Genomic DNA, 17436 nt, shown 5'->3' with positions numbered 1-17436 from the left:
CGAGAGTGTCAATGCAGTGATTTGCAGGGTTCACTGGTTCACATTTCAAAATGTGCATACTGATGAACAAATCAGAATATAATCATGCAGTGTCATTTTAATGACAAACCTCCCATGTCCTGTCATTTTAAAGACCAAACTTCACAAGAAAATCAAACAATGGAAAATCCAAGGTGGAATAATGACAATATTATGAAAACTGAAGATTCCTACACACCATACTGAAGAGACATTGAGTCACAGGCATGCGCAACAAAAAAAGGTTGTACATTTAAACTTTCAGCAACAAGGCCATCTTCTAAAGTAGACAACACACACAACACACACACACACACACACACACACACACACACACACACACAACACGCGGGCGTGCGCGTGACCACGGTCTCTGGACTCAACCAGAGTGTGAGTTTTCTACTTCAGAAGAAGGCCTTTTGGCTGAAAACTTAAATGTACAGTAGTCTTTCTGTTGTGCCTGTCTGTGACTCAACATCTCCTCTACATGGTGAGTAGCAAGCTATCCTTTTCAAAATATTATCATTAAACAGTAAAATCTGTTGAACAGGACAAAACTGTCATATTCTATAGTAAAAGGTGTCCTCAGTTAATGCAATCATGTATGAACTGAAGAGACATCAATGTGCTGGTGACTAAGTCCCTTTAAATGGAAAGGCACTGTGCATCAAAAGCTCATATACCATACAGTAAAGAAAGTACTTCACCACAAGCTTTTAGCTTGTTTAGAAGAAGCTGTGCACAGGAAAACATTTAGGGTGTGTAAAAATCAACTGTCAGAGTTAAATCACTACATGCTGGTTTATACATCACACAACAACATGCTGGTTTATACATCACACAACAACATACTGTTTCATACATCACTTCTTATACATATTTTCTGGCAAAACACTGCACCAATGTTGCACTCAGTTCATCCAATTCCTCCAACTTAGTTGTGCTACATTTTTTTCACATCCGCATATTCAAAACTGCACTATGTTGAAAGATGATTTCATTTGGCAAAATCCACGAAATATGACAAGGTAACTTTACATCAGCTTCAGGTAAATGTTCAAGGAAGTGTTACAAAAACTGACAAAATTTTGGACCTCTGTACACAATAGGCAAGGTCTACTTTGAAGGGTCTAGCCTCTAAAGCACTACAAGAGGATAAAAGAAATTTCACTGGTCTTTTTCTTTTCTTCCTTTTTGGATTACTCCCTCTACAGTCATTTCGTCTCTCGCATTTGAATTTTACAGTCAAAGATTTGATATTACAGGCAGAGGGTTGGTATACTAGTTATTGGGAGCTCAAATGTTAGGCTCGTAAGGGAGCCCCTCAGGGAAATAGTCAGGTTGGGAAAGAATACCAGTGTGGATGCACTCAGCATGTTTGCCAAAGGGGCTTCATCTGAGTCATGGATAACTCTGCTGACACCTTTCGACCACACTGGATGCAGCTGTTTGCAAACTGTGGTTCATGTAGGCGTGGTTTCAGTTGCCTGAGGCTGCAGTAGTATGTGCGAGATGCTTTTGTGTGTGTGTGTGTGTGTGTGTGTGTGTGTTTCTATTGTTGATGAAGGCCTTAACGGCTGAAAGCTTTAATTGTAAGAGTCTTTTTGTTGTGCCTATCTGCAACTCAGTATCTCCACTATATGGTGAGTAACAACTTTCCCTTTCAAAATATTGTCATAAAATATCTATGAGTGTCTATCTAGAATGACATTCAGTGAAGTGACAACATACAAAAAAGGGGGTGATGAAAATGCCTGACTGAGATACACAGGAAAAATCTTGAGAAAATGTAATTCATAAAATAAGTGGGTTACAAGGCATTGATCAACTGATTCCTCAGTACAGACCATCTGTCTGCGACCTTAACCAAGTTGGATTATTAGAAGAGATAGAGAAGATATAATGAAGGGAGGTGCACTCTGTCACTGGATCGTTCAGTCCACTCATAAGTGTTACAGAGGCACTCAACAAATGCTAGTGGCAGACATGTACAAGATGAACACTGTGCATCATGGAGAGGTTAACAATTGAAATTTTGAGAGTCCTTTCTAGGAAGAATGACAATATTATGAAAAGGGTATACTGCTGCTCACCATACAGTACAGATGTTGAGTCACAGAGAGGCAAAACAAAAAGCCTGCTAAACACTTAAGCTTTTGGTGAAAGGAACTTCTGAAGTAGATAAAACACACACACACACACACACACACACACACACACACACACACACACACTAGCCACCGAGGCAGACTGCAGCAAAAATGCATGATGGGAGGAACAGTCTAGATGTTGGGGTTAAGGAGAAGGCTGGAGTGGGATAGCAGGGTAGCTGTGAGTGACGGTAAAGTGCTACTTGTGGGAGCATACAGAGATGTGGTGGTGAGAGGATAAGGGCAGCTAGGTGCAGTCGGGATGTTAAAAGAAGGACAGATGGGTAGGAAAGGGAGCAGAAAAGGAGAGAAATAAAAGGAATGTTGGTGCATTGATGGACCAGAAGGCTGTGTAGTGCTGGAGTGGGAACAAGGAAAGAGATATCTGGCTGAAGGACAGTAATTAACAAAGGTTGAGGCCAGGGGGTTTAGGGGAACACAGGATATATTGCAGGGAGAGTTCGCACTTGCACAATTCAGAAAAACTTGTATTGGTGGGAAGGAGCTACATGGCACAGGCTGTGAAGCAGTTAGTTAACTGAAGAATGTTGCACTGTGCTCAGCATCTGGGTGGTCCAGCTATTTCTTAGCTACAGCCTGTCAGTGGTCATTCAACCGGACAAACAGCTTGTTGGTCGTCATGCCCATGTTGAATGCAGCACAGTGGTCACAATTTAGCTTGTAGACCACATGGCTGCTTTCACAAGTAGCCCTGCCTTTGTTGTGATAAGTGATGCTTGTGGCTGGAATGGAGTAGGTGCTGGTGCGAGGATGTATGGGACAGGTCTCGCAACTACGTCTATTAAGGGGTGTGAGCCATGAAGCAAGAGGTTGGAAGCAAGGGAGGAGTAGCAATGGACAAGGATACTGTGATGGTTTGGTGGCTAGTAGAATACCCCTATGAAAGGGGAATTTCAGAGCATGACAAGAGGTACTCAAAACCCTGGCGGAGAATGTTATTCAAATGCTCTACTTCTGCTAATCAGTCATGAATGCTCATTTGTGGCTGGATGGTAGAACTTTGGAAGGTAGTGGGTGACAGGAGAGACAAAATACAGGAGATCTGTTTCGGTACAAGGTTGGGAGGGTAATTTCAGTCTGTGAAGGCCTCAGGGAGGCCCTCAGTTTATTTCGAGAGGGGCTGCTTGTCACTACAGACTCGACAGTCTTGGGTGCCTCGGCTGTAGCAAAGGAACTTCTTTTATGGAATAGGAGGCAGCTGTTGAAGTGAAGGTATTGCTGGTGGTTGCCAGATTTGATAAGAGTGGAGATACTGATGGAACCATCTTTGAGGTGGAGGTCAACATCAAGGAAGGTGGATTGTTGAACTGAGGAGAACCAGGTGAAGTGATTGGAGGTGAAGGTGTTGAGGTTCTGAAGGGATATGGCTAGGATGTCCTCACCCTCAGTCAAGATCCCCAAGATGTCATCAATGAACCTGAACCAGATGAAGCATTTGGGACTGTGGGCGGTTAGGAAGTTCCTGTTCCCTTACCACATGGAGCTCTGCTAATTTCTACTGACGCCCCCTCCCTTTACACTAATATTCCTAATGCCGATGGTGTTGCCTCTATTGAACACTACTTTTCCCAATGACCTACGGATTCCAAAATGACAACGGATTCCTGGTAACCATGACAAACTAAATCCTCACCAACAATTACTTCACCTTTGAAGTCATCAACTACAAACAAATTCATGGTATATCAATGAGCACCTGCATGGCACTATCCTACACCACCCTGTTCATGGGGCATCTAGAGGAATTCTTCATAACCACCCAGAATCCCAAACCATCACCTGGATTGTTGAGTGTCATCAACACGGGATTTCAAATGGATTCCATGTTGCTAGATTCGCAGAAGGCTTTTGACACCACACTTCACAAGTGGCTTGTAATCAAATTACGTGCTAATTGAATATTGTCTCAGTTATGCGACTGTATTCATGATTTCCTGTCAAGAGGTCAGAGTTCGTAGTCACTGATGGAAAGTCATCGAGTAAAACAAAAGTGATTTCTGGCTTTCTGCAAGGTAGTCTTACAGCCCTCTGTTGCTCCTTATCTGTATAAACAATTTGGGAGACAATCTGAGCAGCTGTGTTAGGTTGTTTGCAGAAGATGCTGTCATTATTATCAGAAGAAATTGCAAAATGATTTAGATAAGATGCCTGTATGCTGTGAAAAATGGCAACTGACACTTAGTTAAGTGAAGACATTGTCAAGACCTATTGAACAGGATATCCCAGCATGCAGGTAAGTACAAAATACCCTAAATATGATGTAGGCAGGTAGCAAGCATGCTTTCCAGTCATAGAACAACTGTGCCGTAGAACGAGCATCAATGCAGTAGTTAATACAGTGGTTACATGTGCAATGAAATGCTCACTCAATATGAACTAAAGCATTAATGTCCATTCTGTGGCTGGAAAATTTGTTTGCTATTGCCAGCCATACATTTTGGTGATTTTGTACATGCTGGGGCACCCAGTTCACTAGAGCTCAAAAATGTCTTCACATGACTAAGTCTAAATGCATCCAACATTAATGTACTTGATAATGACTTAAGGGCAAAACCAAGACAGTACAGTAGAGTCCCGTTAATCTGAACAAACTGGGATCGGACCTTGTTGGGATTACTGATTTGTTCAGATTAGCCGGAATTACGGTGACAACTTTCTAGAATGAAGTATACCAAGCAGATAAGTAGGTACATCATGATAACAAATGAGAACAAGTGTGGGAACAATGGCTCACTCTCACTCCCTGCGCTTGTTGTTGTGCAATGTTGAGACCTTTGTAGTGCCTGAGGTCAGTGCACTGCCAGTTGGCTCGCAAAGCACTTGGTTATGTTGGTTATCGATCGCTGGCACGCGTAACAGTTGTACTGTATTCGTTCAGGTGTAGTGGTGTACGTATTTTCATCATGAGTAAATCTCAAAGAAAAACTGAATGCTTTGAAGTGTATAGACAACGGTGAGAATGTATCTAAACTGGCAACGGAACTGAGTGTTGGTAAAGCAACATCTTTGAGAAAAACACTCATAATTCAGCAGACTTTGAAACAGTCCCAGTACGATAAAGTGGATGAAGCTCTTTTCCTTTGGTTTACGCAGGAAAGAGAAAGGGGAACTCCTTTGAGTGGAGCACTGGTTCAGGAGAAGGCTGTTTGCTTGAACAAGTTAATGAATGGTGATGACTCTTTTAGTGCTAGTATGGATTGGTTGGACAGATTCAAAAAAGTCATGGAATCCGTCCGCTAACAATTACTGGAGAGAAGCTTTCTTCTGGCCGTGACGCAGTGAAGGAATACTTGGGTGAGTTTGGAAAAATGATAAGAGAGAGAAAGTATTCTCCCCAATAAATTTATAACGCTCATGAGACAGGCCTTAATTTTAGGGCATTGCCAACAAGAAGCCTGGCAATGAAAGCGGAAGACCATGCTCTCGGTTTTAAAATGTGCAAAGATCATGTGACTTTATTAGTGTGCAGCAACACTGCTGGTAATCACTAGCTGCTTTTAATGCTGATCGGCAAATCTGCTGGGCCCAGAGCTTTTAAAAATTGGGACATGAAGTCCCTGCTTGTATAATATTGCAACCAGAAAAAAGTATGGATGGATGGTAAGCTGTTCCAACAATTGTTTCATGGCCAGTTTGTTCCCTCTGTTTGACAGTTTTCTAAGGAAAATCATTTGTCTCCCCGTGCAATCCTTTTGATTGATAACGCTCCATCTCACCCCAGCACTGAGGAATTATATGATGGAGAAATTGTGACGAAGTTTTTGCCGCCGAATGTTACACCACTTCTACAGCTGATGGACCAGGGCTTACTGCCAACATTAAAACTGATTTACAGAAAACAATTTTTAAGAATGCTTTCCAAGATGATAGTATTTCTTTAGTGGACAAAATTAAAAAGACCAATGTGAAGGATGTTTATTGGGCTGCTGAGGCATGGCAGAATATTTCAGAAAATACTCTGAGAGAATCATGCAGAAAACTGTGGACATCTCTTGAATATCAGGACAACCTAGTGGAAAATGAAGAGGAAAATCTACTACAAATTATACAGACAATCCCTGGATCTGAAGAAGCTAGTGAAAGAGACATAGATGAGCGGATGGCAGCAGATGGAACATGTGTGGAGAACCTTACTGATGCTGATTTTGTTGCTGCTGTGACTCAAGACAAGGAAGAAGTGGACTGGTGTGACGGAAGTGACAATGAACCTGAAAGCGACAAAGGAGAGCTGGTGCCACACAGTGATGCAACAGAAGCCCTTGACCTTGCACTATATTGTTTGGAGCAACAGCCCACTGCTACACCTGCTGATTTGATGTTTATGAGACGATGGCACAATTATGTGTCATATAACAGACTGTCTTCATTACACCAAAAAACAATGACTGAGTTTTTGTTATCTACAAAGTAGGAATAAAATGTCAGCTGTATTTTAGTAAATTTGACAGCTTCTCTTTCATTGTTATGCATTGTTTAAACCTAATGTTTTCTTGCCAGTTTTTCCAATACATGTTTACTGAACTGTGTAAATTAAAATAGTGTGTATGAACAGCAGTTTACCACACAGCATTCCATACTTAGACTAACATTTTTCATGTTCAGATTAACCAAACGTTCAGATTACCGGAGTTTGGATTAGCAGGACTCTGCTGTAACATAAAATAAAACAGTTTGTACAGTCAAATAGTGGAAATATCATTCAACAGATTGTGTTAGTTTGAATGGGAAATTTCTGAACATCTATCCTGTAGCCCAGACTTGACTCCAAGTAATCAACCTCTTCACACACATGTAAAACAGATGTGGCTAGCAACACTATGACCCTGCTGAAGAACTTCAAGATACTGTCATGGTAGGCTACTGTTTCAAGCAACAGATTATGCTGCAGAAAGAATTTGTCTGCTTGTTAAGAGATATTATAAATGCTTACATCTGAACAGTGATAATGTGCTAAAGCAATGCAAAGGCTTATTTTTGAAACAATATGAAATCTGGGGTGAGATAATAGCAATATGAAATTGATAGGCTGCTACTCATAACATGAAGAAGTAATGTTTGGTAGAAAGGCATACTGGAGAGGGGGAAAGACCGCTTGGATATTATTCAGCAACTGGGTTAAGTCCTTCGTCAGATGTAGACCAACCCCCCCCCCCCCCCCCACACACACACACACACACACACACACACACACACACACACACACACACACGCGGACACTGTTGTCTCCAGTGTACACAGACAGCGGTGGCCGTGTGTGTGTTTGTGTGTGTTGTTGACAAAGGCCTTACTGGCCGAAAGCTTTATTTCTCTCTCTCTCTCTCTCTCTCTCTCTCTCTCTCTCTCTCTCTTTCTATTTTTTTTTTTTTGGGGGGGGGGGGGGGGGGGGGACTGTCTTCGACTCAGTATCTCTACTATTTTTGGGCCTATCTGCGACTCAGTATCTCTACTATATGGTGAGTGGCAACTTTCCTTTTCATAAAATTGTGTTTTAGCTACATCTGATGATAAAGTTAGCTCTGGCAGCTGAATAATATCTGGCAGTCTGGTTTCTATGTGGCTGTCAGCCACTCAATGCCTCCGCTATGTGCCAAGTAATACTGTATAATATTGCTAAAAAAGTAGTTATTCCAGAATTTTATTTATAGGCCACTGGAGATTACTTTCTGGATAACCCCTTTATTTTAAATTGATAGGATCATGTGCAATGTGGTTCTTCATACCAAGCTGCTTGAACCAGTATGTTTTTTGTTTCAGGGGTTTTAGCAGGTATCACTTTGCCTGTGCAAATTTACACTGTCATTCCATCCATCACTAATAATTGTCCTAAGTAGCAGTTCTTTTCATCTCTTTCCACAAGCTGCATACAATATCATTACAGATTAACATGCAAAAACTGAAAATCTGTGATTAAGTCTAACAGAACCGAATACAAAATATGTAATTTTTTTATGAATATGTAAAATAATCTTTGCTATTATAACTACATTCTGACAACAATGAACTTGAAGAACCTTTCAATGTCAGCTTTTGCACTCAGTTCACACGTACTAACCGTCTATCTTTAAATTATGAGCAGTACTCCTATCACTGGACACAGGTTGTTGTTGCATTACACCAAGAGTATCCTCAGTAACTTTCCACCCATCCAGGTGAAACACATCACTGGTTTCAGCCACAGGTATTACTTTCATTGAGTCACCAGCACAACCTATAAAATAAAATACAAAGTAAATTCTTTATAAATGGATATGACTTCTTGTTGATGGGAACAAAATACATCAAATTACTAACCATTACTGGTACAAGTACCAACAATTAGATTTAATGTAGATGCCCTTCCAGTTCTTGCATACAACACTGGTGGGACACCAAATTCTTTAGTGATAGCCAAAAGAAGAGTATCCAGTCTGTCAGGTAGCCTTTCCCACCGGACACTCAGGCCAGGATGATCTTCATTCTCAACTTGATCACCTTCATTACTCTGGATAAAAATGAAAAAGATATCATCATAATTTTGAAGTCAATGTGAATATATTTCAGTGCAAAGTATGCTAAATGTATGTGGAACAGAAAAACATAAAAATCTGAAAATGAAAGTGTTATAAACAGCAGGCAAGCAAATGTGAAAGGTAACCTTGGTAAAAATTAATATGGGTTATCAGGTTTTCATGCCAGATTAAAGTTGTGTGCCTGCAGAAGAACACATGTACTCTCCCCCATTCCCCTGTTTCCCTCTCCCTGCCACACCCCCTTTCCCAAAGGAAACACACACACACACAGTGTGAAGCAAAATTCGTGCACTTGGGCTTTGCAGAGCGACTCCTCACATGCCAGCCATAAAAAAATTATGTCTGTCACAAAATTTTGTCCGGCAAGTACATCCGGGAGAAAAAGGATGTCAAAGAGTGGCAATATGGCAACACTGTAACCACAAGTATGGTAACTACCTTTGTCAGCACATGTTGGCCGTGCTGTACAGTTGCTGCAGTGGATAGAGTTTTGGCTTAGTTTGCAGGTGGTCAAGGGTTCGATCCTGGGTTGGGTTGGACAACCTTTGCCACGCAGTGGTGGAAGAAGAGAACCTGACTCCTGAAGGCACAGCTCCAGATGACGAAACACATGTTTATCTGGATGGCATCAACGAGGATATCCAGCAACATATTCACAAACAGCAACACCAGTCCAGTTATCAGATGCACCACGGACTAGAAGCATATCCACGTATTCATCGTTTGTGTATGCCATACATCTGCCACACTGGTTTAAAGGTTTACAATGACAAAATTCGATGTGTGTATACATATACACTGGAGTCTGTCATGGGCATGTTACTCCACTCGCAATTAGTCCCTGTCTGGCGGGCAGCGCATGCGGTACAAACACACCGTCAGTCCTGCGTGCTGTTGCACATAACGTGCATTACAGATCTGACAGATATTATTCTGCACGATTCATCCTGACACCGCTAATGTGAAATGTTCAGTTTCGAATTACACTGTTTCCCACATTTTAATAGATGTGATGTTTCCACAATCCCATCGATAGAATAATAATAATAATAATAATAATAATAATAATAATAATAATAATAATGTTTTGAGATATTTACTAAACAGCATGCGGTTACCAGACTCAATGCTGAAAGGCATAATTAGTGGGACCATGGTAGTAACACATTCATATAGTAACTGAGTTTGGACACTATTCACAAAGCAAAGCACGTTGCTATTACTACTGGTAACATAAGGCCCTTACAAAATGTAATGGACCTGAACGAGGCAAGAGTAATAGTTGGTACTAATCTGTGGGACCAATGAAGGAGGGTACAAAGAAAACAGGTTTCACATCTAGTAGATGAAGAGGTGCAAATAAATTCATGCCCACGACATGGAAAGGGCTTCTTTCGAAGCTGACCAATCTTCTATTTCTAAGATTGTGAATGTGAGTGCAAATGTTTTCTAGAAGACATGCTGCAATCACTGTTGACCGTACCACAGGGGTACATTTATCAAATAAAAAATTATGCCACAAACCAGAATCGAACCCTCGACCTCTTGCATGCTAATCCCAAAACTCTATCCACTGCACAAACTGTACAGCATGACTCGTATTTGCTGACAAAGGCAGTTACCATACATGTGGTTACAGTGTTACCATATTTCCACTCTTTAATGTCCTTTTTCTGCTGGACATATTCGCCAGACAAAATTTTGTGAAAGACATTTTTTTTATCGTTGGCATGTGAGGAGTTGCGCTGCAAAGCCCAAGTGGGTGAATCTTTATTTGGAAAATATGGGAGAGACAAGACAGAGGACAAAGTGATAGTCACTGAAGATCGTGTTTCACTTGACTTTGCTTTAGTAAATAGTCTCCATTTCATGCACTAATTTTTAAGACATCTTGAAGGAAAAATGAAGGTAATACTTGCAAAATACATGTAATCAGATTTATTATTTTATGAATAATATTTTGATACTTTTTAAAATACTGCTGCTTTTACCAAAACAAGCATATAAAAGGCTTCAGTTCACTGGCATAAGAATACTGGAACGATTTAACTAGTAGCAAGACCTATGTAAGAATACTATAATATGGAAGTAATGTAGTGATAAGTGAAAGAATGAATCAGCAAGCAGCAAGAGCCCTAGTGCTACATGTTTTTCTAGTCTTCATAACTAAATTCTGAAGCTTAAAACTGGCATCTGGTGTGCCATGCAGCAAAAGTAAAGTTTGCCCATGACCTATCAGAGTCTGAAAAGTGCTGTAATTGAAAGACATTTTACAGATTCCATTCCAGTTGTTGTTTACATATATTTACTTTATTTAATTAAACTGGTACATATTGTGACATTTTGACATCTGCAGCAAGTGAAAATGGTGTATAAGGCCGAAAGCGATCAATTGTGTATGAGTAAATAAAGTAAATACGTGTAAAAACAGCTGATGTGGAACTTGTACAATGTCTTTCACAACTGTGGTACACCACATGAAGACAATGGTTGAGATGATGTTCCTGTTACTGATTATGAAGTGCAACTTCATGGGAGGACAAAGAAAGTTGCATCTGCAATCAAAGTCATAAGAAGACCGTTTCGATTGTGATGTTTTGTTTCTCCTGGCTTTTCACATTCTGTATAATACAAAAGTTTAATTTCCTGGATAATCTTGTATAGTCTCATGCAATACCAGTTTTGTTAAACAGATGATGATAAACCATATCCAACAGGCCATGTCAATTGAGCTGGTAACCTTTACTTCTGTACTTACACATTAAATGCTATATCTCATTGTTAAGGAAATATCTGCTCATATTTAAAAAATGGAGTAGGTGTAGTTTACGAACCTTTTTTAACTTCATAATAAATTGAAACTTCCTGGCAGACTAAAACTGTGTGCCGGACCAAGACTCGAACTCGGGACCTTTGCCTTCTGTGGGCAAGTGCTCTACCATCTGAGTTACCCGAGCACGACTCACGACCCGTCCTCACAGCTTCAAGTCTGCCAGTACCTCATCTCCTACCTTCCAAACTTCTTCCTTCCTATGGAAGAGCTCCTGTGAAGTTTGGAAGGTAGGAGATGAGGCATTGGAAGACTTGAAGCTGTGAGGACGGGTTGTGTGTTGTGCTTGGGTAGCTCAGATGGTAGAGCACTTGCCCGCGGAAGGCAGAGGTCCCGAGTTCGAGTCTCGGTCCGGCACACAGTTTTAGTCTGCCAGGAAGTTTCGTACCAGTGCACACTCAGGGTGTCTACGCAGACAAGGAAAAAAAATTCCCGGATTTCCCAGTTAAAAATACACTTTCTCCCAGGTGAAAACACACTTTTTCCGTGTTAAGTGACAGTATATTTTCCTGGCAAAACTTATCAGTCCATTGAATTGTTATGGATTTATGCACGGGCATTGAATTTCCTGGCATTTTAGAAAATGAAACCCAGGGAAAAAAAGACACGTTTTGGGAATATATATTTTATGTGCAGCAACATGTATGCTGCATATTTTCATATTATGAAAGTATACATTGAAATCCCACCAAACATCGCATGTTAATTTCCGAATCATTGAAATCGAGATTGCAATGCCCTTTTGTAAGCCAGTCGTAGCTCATGTCACGTGATCTCACCAGCCGATGACAGCAGATATTCAGAGCATAGGACACGTGATGTAGTCAGCCAACGGCAACGTCGCTGTTAAGTAGCACGAACACATAAACAGGGAAAGTTAGTAGTTTAAATTAATATACATAGTGTTGCTACAAGAAAAGAAAAAATTTCAGATTTAATATTGGTCTCTAAGGTTAATACGCTAAAAGGGAAGCTAAGCTTTCGCATATAATTTTGATCTTTTTTGCGCATTACACTTTAAGATATATCACACAAATGTGCCAGTAAAATTTTTAATAATGACATAAATGTGATCTTCAGGGTTCGAAATTCTTCTAAATGGCTCGTCATTAAAGAGTTGATTTTTAAATGAGAGTCAAATACTGTGTAATTTAAGAAATTCATGGTACATTCTCGCACATAGTTCAACCTACGTATAAGGATATTTACTTTGAAAGTAATGCTTTTCAAACTACCATTCGCAATATTTTCCCACGACCTGTTAGAAATATGTTTGTTTCAGCAGTTGCCAGAGAGAGCCTCTAACAGCTCAGCTATAAACATTGAAAAATCATACATTATGTCATAAAAGAAACAAGACATCAGAGGATACGCCAAGAGCATCGGAATTTCATGAAACATACTAAAATGTGCATATTTAAAATGCATACTTAAAGTACACATTCGTATATCCAGATACCCAGTGAAGCAGACCTCGCCCTGATATTAAGCATTTCAGTGTGGTTTTCGGGATGTAAATTTTCTTGGAGCACCAGTACTGTATGATATAATGTTTGGTTCTTTATGATGGCATAATGCCATATGTGATAGAAGATGAAAACTTGCACTCAAAATGCAGCTAACAGTTGAAACTAGCCAGTACTGTGGAATTAAACATTTCGTTTCAAATACATTGACTGACTCTGCCGAAAAGGTTAATAAAAGTCAAATTTCTTTAGCAAACAGACAAAAATAACTTCATTGTTCTGCAAGGTGATTAAGGCTTGATTGTGAGAAAGGTGGAAATGTATTTTAACTCACTTGATAGCGCCCGATCTCAAATATCCACTTTCTTTTCATTTGACGTGAGAGTAAACGAAGGAGAAACAGCAAAATCACTAAATGTAAACAAGGGTCATGTGGAGACTACCCACTATAACTCCGACTGCTCTGTGCATCAGCATCGGATCTACGATATTTGCTAACCAGGCCAATACTAAAAAAACATAGAATTTTCAAAAATATGTTCATCTTGTAGCACACATCTTCCTAAAAAGTCTGAAACTTAAAACATCTCTTTTCGAGGAAATATAAGACATGTTGTTTGGTCTTAAGTGTGCCAAAGGGTAGGCCACTCCTCTTCAGGCAACGTTCTTCTATCGCACATCACTGTATTTCGCTCCATGGAATTTAAACGTGTACATTTTGTAATGGATGTCATCAAAATATATTCAGGAAAAAGAAGAAAAGAAAATGAAGAAGAAATCTCACAATTAATAGCAGATGGGATTATTTGTAATCGGGAGAACAAGAACTCTTCAGAAAATATGCACTCTTTATTGCCTATTAGCTAATAACTCGCTGTTTTGTGTGACATAAAATTAAATATAGGAAACATAAAACCAACAAGACAACAGACAATCAAGAAAGTACACATTTCTTCAATTCTTAGCTCCTAGCCTTTTTTCCCTCTAATCTTGCTACAGCTTTACATGGCATGCTTTCCTTTCTGCGAAAGAATCTATTACCTCATCAAAGTTCGTCCAACATTTTGCTACATGAAAAATCAAAGAGTCATTATCTAATACTGAAAAAGATGTTGATACAAATAATACCAAAGATGGTGTGGTTTCTCGATTTGATTATGTCTATTTTGTCACTGTCTGATAGATAAAACAAAATAGGCCTTTCTAATATTGCAGCAATTTTGCAACACACACCAAATACACGAGACTGTTTTGGCACAAATGGTCATTTTTATAACACAGAAGAATATAATTCACTAATTACCAATATCAAATGCCTATTAGGCCTACTACAAGCAAAAAGCTTTATGTTAGGAAATAGTTTTACATTTCATTCACACGCACCAGTTCCTCAAGCATGAGATCAAAAAGTGGTATTATGAAATTTTTATATAAATTTGGAATCATCTTATTCTTCCATAATTCGTGTGATGTCACCGTTTCTTCTCCTCTCTCATTCTAACAAACAATCTTGTTATCACCAATTCTGTAGCTATTCCTGCCATTGTCAAAATTTGTTCGGCGATTAACTTCACTAACCCGGCCAGAATCACAGGTTTAGTTAGCCTGCGATTATTCTCCAGTTAGGCGTTGTTATGTGTACGTACAACACGTTTTCCGCGTTACTTCCAGAATAGAACTTATGCTGCTGCTAGTCAGGGACAGTACAACTGGTCCTTACAAGTGTAGCGATCTAGCCAAAAATTTTCTGTCAAAATTTCATTTTCTTGGATACACAGAGAAGATAATACGTAATCTTTCTCACCTGTTATTCCTGTTAGTCATTTATTGCCATTCTCGTAGTCTGAATCTATGGATTTTGCTAGTAATTATAACAACGCTGATCATTTGCAAACCCATCGTAGGGAATTTGTTGTTATAAAGCATTACATAGTCTTTCTAAAGCCTCTGACACATTTTGCTGTTGGCACACGCTTGCATGTGTCATTGTATATGGCACATTTCCTTTGCAATTTAAGTTATTTTTGTTTTTTTCTCTTGTTTATGTTTTATTGTTGAAGTGTTATTCTGCAGTAGCGGGATACAGTAATATCCTTTGTTAGAATATTGGTTCTTACCAGTCGAAATGACAAACGTTTAACAGAAACTAAAACACTGAAAAATTCCCGGAATTCTAAAAAATTCCCGGGTTTTCCCAATTTTCTCCCGGATGAAAAAATTCCCAGGTTTTTCCCGGATCTCCCAGTTGTCCCGGGTCATATACACTCTGACACTCCGCTACAGAGCAAAAATCTCATTCATAATGAATTATTTATCTTTGATACGGCAGTTGATCAGCTCCCCACTCCACAGTGAATTTAAACACATTTAGGAAAATGTCAGACAATGGAAAATCCAGGATGGAATTCGAAACAATATTATGAAAAGGAAAGTTGTCACCCACCATATAGCAGAGATGCTGAGTTGCAGATAGGCACAACAAAAAGACTGTCACAAATAAATGTTTCGGCAAGTAAGGCCTTTGTCAACAATAGACAAAATACACACACACAGCTACAGTCTCAGGCAACCGAAACCACACTGCAAGCAGCAGCACTAGTGCATGATGGGAGTGATGACTGGGTGCGGGTAAGGAGGAGGCTGAGGTGGGGAGGGGGAGGTATAGTAAGGTAGGATGGCAGAAGAGAAGTGCTGCAGGTTGCCACACTGTGGTTTCTGCTGTCTGAGACTACTGTCATGTGTATGAGTTGCATTTGCATGAATGTGTGTGTGTGTGTGTTTTTTGTCTAATGTTGACGAAGGCCTTACTGGCCGAAAGCTTTATTTGTGACACACTTTTTGTTGTGCCTATCTGTGACAGAGTGTCTCCACTGTATGGTGAGTAGCAACTTTCCTTTTCATAATATTGTTAGAAAAATGTCAATACCTCAGAACTACAAGGCCACATGAGCCATCAAAATGGAAATCATATTTCATCTTATCTAACTAACTGAATGGAATATATTAAAAACAAAGATTCCAAGACTTACCAAGCGGGAAAGCGCCGGTAGATAAGCACAAAGAATAAAACACACAAACACACACACAGAATTTCTAGCTTTCGCAACCGATGGTTGCTTCTTCAGGAAAGAGGGAAGGAGAGGGAAAGACGAAAGGATGTGGGTTTTAAGGGAGAGGGTAAGGAGTCATTCCAATCCCAGAAGCGGAAAGACTTCCCTTAGGGAGAAAAAAGGACAGGTGTACACTCGCGCACACACACACACACACATATCCATCCGCACATACACTGAATGGAATGCAACATATGGCAACAGTGCTTTGACGAGAGAACAAATTGCCATTATTTTACAACAGTGCTCAATACTGAAGGCATTTTCACTCTCATTATTTAGTGTTATTACAAACAATGAAACTGTTTCACAAATTTATTGTAGCTTGTTGCTGAACTTTGCAAACTCGCTGAGAAGCTCATGAGCTATTGTTATAAATGTTCAATATGTGTCCCCAAGCTAATCCTATAGGTGCTAAGACTAAACTGAAGCAAGACGCTGACTTATACTGTTTAAGTTATCTAAGTCACAGATTTTCTGTTACAGAAGTATACCATGGCTGTGAACTGCTTTGTCATTACCAAACGGAATGGCCACACTGTCCATATTTGGAAACATTCTCCTGAAATGTCATTCCTCTGGAGTGTAAGAATAATTTTAATAAAATTCGAGCACAACATAAAGTTTTTCAGCACCTGTTATGTTCTTTACTAACTGTTAATTATTGGAAGAATGTGGGAGCTACTGCAACAACTCGCAACTTTTGAGTTTCCTAGTATAACTGTCAAGTTTGGCAACATTACATCCAACAACACAGTTACATTACACAGAAAAAAAAAAAAAAACACATTTCAATCATCTGTAATAAACCTGTATGCATGTTATTATGATTATCATTATAATTTCCCATTAGATTAGTAAGAAGCTGAAACACTTCTATTTGCTGATTATATGAATTTCAAATAAATTTTTGTGGAGCAAACATCATGAAAGGTAAATGAAATTTTCTTGAAAATTATTAATGGTTTCCTGTAACTGGTCAGTAACTAAATACCAATACATTAAAGTACAAGGCTAAACCTCCCCTTTAACAATAAAGCATGAAGGAAAAAGAATTCCATAGATTTTTGGGTGTGTTGATCGATAACAACATGAAGCAGAAGTAACACATACACTACTGGCTATTAAAATTGCTACACCACAAAGATAACGTGCTACAGACAAGAAATTTAAGGGACAGGAAGAAGATGCTGTGATATGCAAATGACTAGCTTTTCAGAACATTCACACAAGTGGCTCCTGTGGCGACACCTACAGCAAGCTGACACGAGGAAACTTTCCCACAGATTTCTCATACACAAACAGCAGTTGACCGGCGTTGTCTAGTGAAAC

General features: G+C 39.5%; 1 protein-coding gene across 3 annotated transcripts in view; it reads right to left on the bottom strand.

The window, feature by feature from the left end:
* LOC126278245 (uncharacterized) overlaps nucleotides 1–17436 on the bottom strand; it is a 230757-nt gene that overhangs the window by 117668 nt on the left and 95653 nt on the right. For all 3 annotated transcript variants that reach the window (XM_049978230.1, XM_049978232.1, XM_049978231.1), the window contains exons 9-10: nucleotides 8481–8670; nucleotides 8242–8397 (exon numbers count right to left, since the gene is read on the bottom strand). In XM_049978230.1, the coding sequence (XP_049834187.1) occupies nucleotides 8242–8397; nucleotides 8481–8670 (346 nt within the window). The remainder of the gene's footprint in view (nucleotides 1–8241; nucleotides 8398–8480; nucleotides 8671–17436) is intronic.

This window comes from Schistocerca gregaria, chromosome 6, assembly GCF_023897955.1.
Source record: "Schistocerca gregaria isolate iqSchGreg1 chromosome 6, iqSchGreg1.2, whole genome shotgun sequence".
NCBI lineage: Eukaryota > Metazoa > Arthropoda > Insecta > Orthoptera > Acrididae > Schistocerca > Schistocerca gregaria.
The sequence above is the reverse complement of the archived record's forward strand: the minus strand, read 5'-3'. Positions and strand labels throughout refer to the sequence as shown.